At 42.1% G+C, this 4,527-nt stretch overlaps 1 protein-coding gene across 1 annotated transcript in view; it reads left to right on the forward strand.

Annotated features, from left to right (window-relative positions):
* Window positions 1–1,940, forward strand: part of LOC119429207 (CUE domain-containing protein 1) — a gene marked incomplete at its 3' end in the record, with an annotated part of 6,203 nt that extends 4,263 nt beyond the window's left edge. Inside the window, 2 exon segments of the mRNA XM_037696883.1 lie at window positions 1,174–1,675; window positions 1,828–1,940. Of these exon segments, the coding sequence (XP_037552811.1) occupies window positions 1,361–1,675; window positions 1,828–1,940 (428 nt within the window).
* Between the last annotated feature and the right edge of the window lie 2,587 nt (window positions 1,941–4,527).

The following is a 4,527-nucleotide window of genomic DNA, read 5'->3' on the forward strand; positions in this document are numbered from 1 at the left end:
GCCTGAGGAAGTAGTCGCTGATGTGCTTTCTTGATCAGGCTGGTAGCTGTTGCCAACCTCAGCTGTTGGCAACTGTTGTTGCCAACAGCTGAGGTTGTCATTCAGGTGCACACCAAAGTACTTGTAACTGGAGACCACTTCCACCGCAGATCATCCTATGTTTGTGGGGTGGTGGTGGTGGTGTAGGTGTGTTTGCTCCGTCTGAAATCCACGATCATCTCATTCATCTTCTTTACATTGATGTGGAGGTTGTTCTTTCTGCTCCAGCTCTCCGGGGGTTCCACCATTGTTTGTGATGCATCCCACCACCACTGTATCGTCCGCAAACTTTAAAATGTGACAGCCTGGATGGGTAGGTGTGCAGTCATATGTGAGCAGAGTGAACAGGAGGGGGCTCAACACACAGCCTTGAGGGGAGCCAGTGCTGAGGGTTGTGGTGGAGGAGAAGTTTTGGATCCTCACAGACTGCGACCTGTTGGTTATGAAATCCAGTTGCCTAGGGAGGGGCTTAGTCCTAGTGTGAGTAGTTTGTCCATCAGGGTTTGGGGGATCATGGAATTGAAAGCAGATGTGAAGTCCACAAAGAGCATACGGACGTAGGAGTCCTTTTGTTCCAGGTGGGTGAGAGCAGTGTGGACCACAGAGGAGATGGTGCCCTCTGCTGATCGATTCTTGTGGTATGCGTACTGATGAGGGTCCTCGCTGATGTCGACGGTTGTTTTGATGTGGGCCATGACCAGTCTTTGAAAGCATTTAATGACTATCGTGTGAGGGCTACTGGCCGGTAGTCATTCAGACCAGTCGCTGCAGAGCTCTTAGGTGGGATGATGGTGGCAGTCTTCAGACAGATGGGGACTGTTGCCAGGGTAAGTGAGGTGTTAAAGAAATCGTAGTTATCTTTATCTATATTTATCTGTAGCCGATATATTTCTACTCGATGCCAAATGTCACAGCACAACACTGATACAGAACTTTACAAATAAACATTGTTTGAGCCCATAAGCTGATTCTGATGATTGTGAGTGGTTCAATATTCAGCTGAAACTGATCAAAGTGCAGAATATTCTTGCTTGATGATCTCTGTCGGCTCTCTGTAGGTAATGATGACTTTGGTGTAGCTATGCATATTTCTTCAGATTTGCACATCAATTTTAATTCCTACACCCTCTGCAGGACAGCCAGTTGTTCCAGATGCAGCTTCACACCAAGAACTGAAGACAAAAATCAGTTTAGCAAGATTTCAGACTGACTCCCTTGTTTGTGTTCAGACTAGAACACAGCAACAGGGAAAGTTTGGTCTGAAAGGACCAACAGTTTGTGTTGAAGTGGAGCCAGCATCTGAGGCAGCCAGGCCCAGAGGATGACGAGCCTGTTTAGGCACAGCAGCAGCAATAGTGGAGGCTCTCAGGGCAATGAAAGTGGAGGTGGTTCTGGTGCCACCCATGGACAGCTTAACAACAGCAGACCCAACCAGCTGGTCAGGCGCCTCGAGTTTAATCAAGCCATGGAAGACTTCAAGACCATGTTCCCCTCGATGGATTGCGAGGTGATTGAGTGTGTGCTCCGCTCAAATAATGGAGCTGTGGATGCCACCATCGACCAGCTTCTTCAGATGAGTCTCGATGGACAATGTTCCGATGACAGCTCTGATTCAGATGACAGCATTCCAGCAGAGGTCAGTGATGAGTCGATTTGTCCTGATCAGAACATCACTGTTAATGGTGTTAATAATGTAAAATGGATAATATTTAGCTTTTATCAGATTATCATAATGTCAAGTTTATTTTATCTCATTTGAAAACGACACTAATGTAAGTTTCTGTTTAGCTTCTGGAGCGAACTTTAGAACCTGACAGCTCAGATGAAGAACCACCTCCTGTTTATTCTCCACTTGCACATGATGTGTACCCGAAGGTCCCACCAACACCCCAACAACAACAGTAAGGAAGTGGGCCCGTTCCTCTTCATATGCTGTTTTCATGCACATTTTAAAGTTCTGAATTAAAAAAAAAAAAAAGGTTGATGAAAGGGTTCAGTTTGGGAAGTTTCTCTTTTCTTCACTTCAGTTTTGCCCCTTTTCCACTGTCACGGCGCGGGTCGGATATTTCCGGCTTGACCCGTGTTTGAGGTCTTTTCCATGGTTCTTGGGACCGGCTCGCCTCCCAGAATTCTGGCCCAGCTTCTCAAGGGGTCCAAGCGAGCCGAGCCCTGACGTCAGAAACTCTGTCGGTCACTGATTGGTCGGGGGGAGGAGTCTGTGGAGTCTTTCCAAACAACCCAATCCGCCATTTTTCTTTACCGCCTGCCATTAGCAATAACTCGAGGAGCGTATCTTTTAGTATTTTGAAGCTATACAAAAACAATAATATCAAAGCCGTGGTCAAATGCAGAAGTGCAGGTGTTGTTGTGCTTGGTGGCCGAAGAAAAAAAGTCAAAGCGAGCTAGATGGAGGATTGGAGGGTGGTTTGGACACGGTTACTGCTCTACTTGAATCATCAATCGTCAAAGCCAGTTGGTGCCCTGCTATGGGTTCAGCGAGAGTAGCGCCACACTGAAGCCACGGAGCTCGAATGTCCAACGTAAAACTAACTTTACCGCTGTTTTTTTTTATTTTTTTAAACATTATATTTATTGAATTTTGTAACATAAAAAGACAAACAAGTGACAGTGGTACATTAACAGAAGATTCACATTAAACAACTCAGTCCCCAGAGCAAACAGAACTAAAAAGGAAAAAAAATAAAATAAAAATCAACAGTACACATATCAGAAAACACAAAATAAATAAATGAATAAAAAAATAAATAAAATAAAAACAACTCAAAAAATACTCAGCAACATGCACCGTTCATCTAGTTTCCTTTGTAGTGTTTCAGGAACTCAGTCAATGGTGACCAGGTTTCTTCAAATTTCACTCCCTTTCCTCTGACAATATAAGTGAGTTGCTCCAGAGCCATACGTGATGCCATCTCCTTTACCCACATGGGATTTGACGTATGTCCATTTTTTTCCAGTGTAGAGATATTAATCTCCTGGCCTGCAGGAGTCCAACATCGATCAATTTTAACTGTCTGGGACTAAGAACACAGTTCTCTGGGTAAATACCTAAAACACACATTTAGCCTCAGTGGGTACATTCACTCCAACAATCCTTGACAAAGTTTGCGTAACTGAGTTCCAGTATTGCTGTAATTTTGGACACTCCCTACACAGTGAAATCCAACCAAGCACTTACTGCAGTTGTCTGGGATGTTAGGTGACCAGCGATTCAGTTTGACAGGAGTTATGCAAGTTCTCATCAACCACTTGTATTGGAGGAGTTTCATCCTTGTGTTAATTGACTGCTTTTGGGCTTTTAAGCATGCGGTTTCCCAGTCCGCCACTTGTATCTCTTCTCGGAAGTCGGATTTCCATGCATCCAATCTGTCTGCGGTAGATTCCTCATCATGCATTAGTAAAGCTGCATAAAATAAAGAAATGTGGCCTCTCCGCTCCAGATTGTCTACTACAATATTCTCGAGGTATGATAGTGGTGGTCTGGATTCAATCTGTGTTTTGACATAATGAAATGTTTAATTTGTAAATACTTATAAAAGTGTTTCTTTGAGATGCTATATATTTGGCATAACTGCTCAAATGTAAGAAGCCTGTCATCCTTATAGAGATCTGCCAGTTTTTGTACACCTTTATTCGCCCAGATTTTGAAACCTCCGTCAGCTCTTCCTGCCTTAAAATATCTGTTCCCCCAAATAGGTGAAAAAGGAGAAATGGAAGGAGTATCTCCAATATATTGATGGGTCCTATACCAAATGTCAATTGTGTTTTTTAAAAAAAAGTTTTTTTGTCATTTTTATCAATTATTTTGGCCTTGCGGAATACAAATACAAATTTAATCTAAGGTTTGTTACTAATTGTTCATTTTTTGTCCACGCTGGGGGTGTTTCAGTTGAAAAGTAGAACGTGGCTGAGCGCAGCTGCGCGGCCCAATAATACAATTTAAATATCCTGATGCATGCTCAATAATCCAGGTAGAAAAATCTAAAAAAGTTAAATCTGGTCCTCTGGACATTCAAAAAAACAAAACAAAGCAAATCAACAAAAAAATGTAGAATACAATTTAAAATTAGGGAGTTGTAGCCCCCCTCTCTCATATGGCAGATACAGTAGGTGAAGTCTTGTTCTAGGTTTTTTATTGTTCCAAATAAATCTATTAAAAATACAGTTTAATCCATCAAAAAATTGTTTTGGAAGAGGCAAAGGAATTGACTGAAACAGATACAAAAATTTTGGTAATATATTCATTTTGATTATGTTTATTCAGCCAATCATTGATATGGGCATTATCATCCATTTATTTAGTGACTCATTTACTTCACTAACCATAGGATCATAGTTTGTTGGTACGGTTGTTTTAATGTCTGGGGTAATTTTAACACCAAGGTACACTAATCCCTCTCTTGCATTGATAAATGGGGTTTGTATAACTGGGTTTAGTCTTTCATCCCTGTTCAAAAATAGAATAGAGGA

Source organism: Nematolebias whitei, unplaced genomic scaffold (assembly GCF_014905685.2).
Source record: "Nematolebias whitei isolate Nwh7 unplaced genomic scaffold, NemWhi1 Nwh_scaf_94, whole genome shotgun sequence".
In the NCBI taxonomy this organism is placed as follows: Eukaryota; Metazoa; Chordata; class Actinopteri; order Cyprinodontiformes; family Rivulidae; genus Nematolebias; species Nematolebias whitei.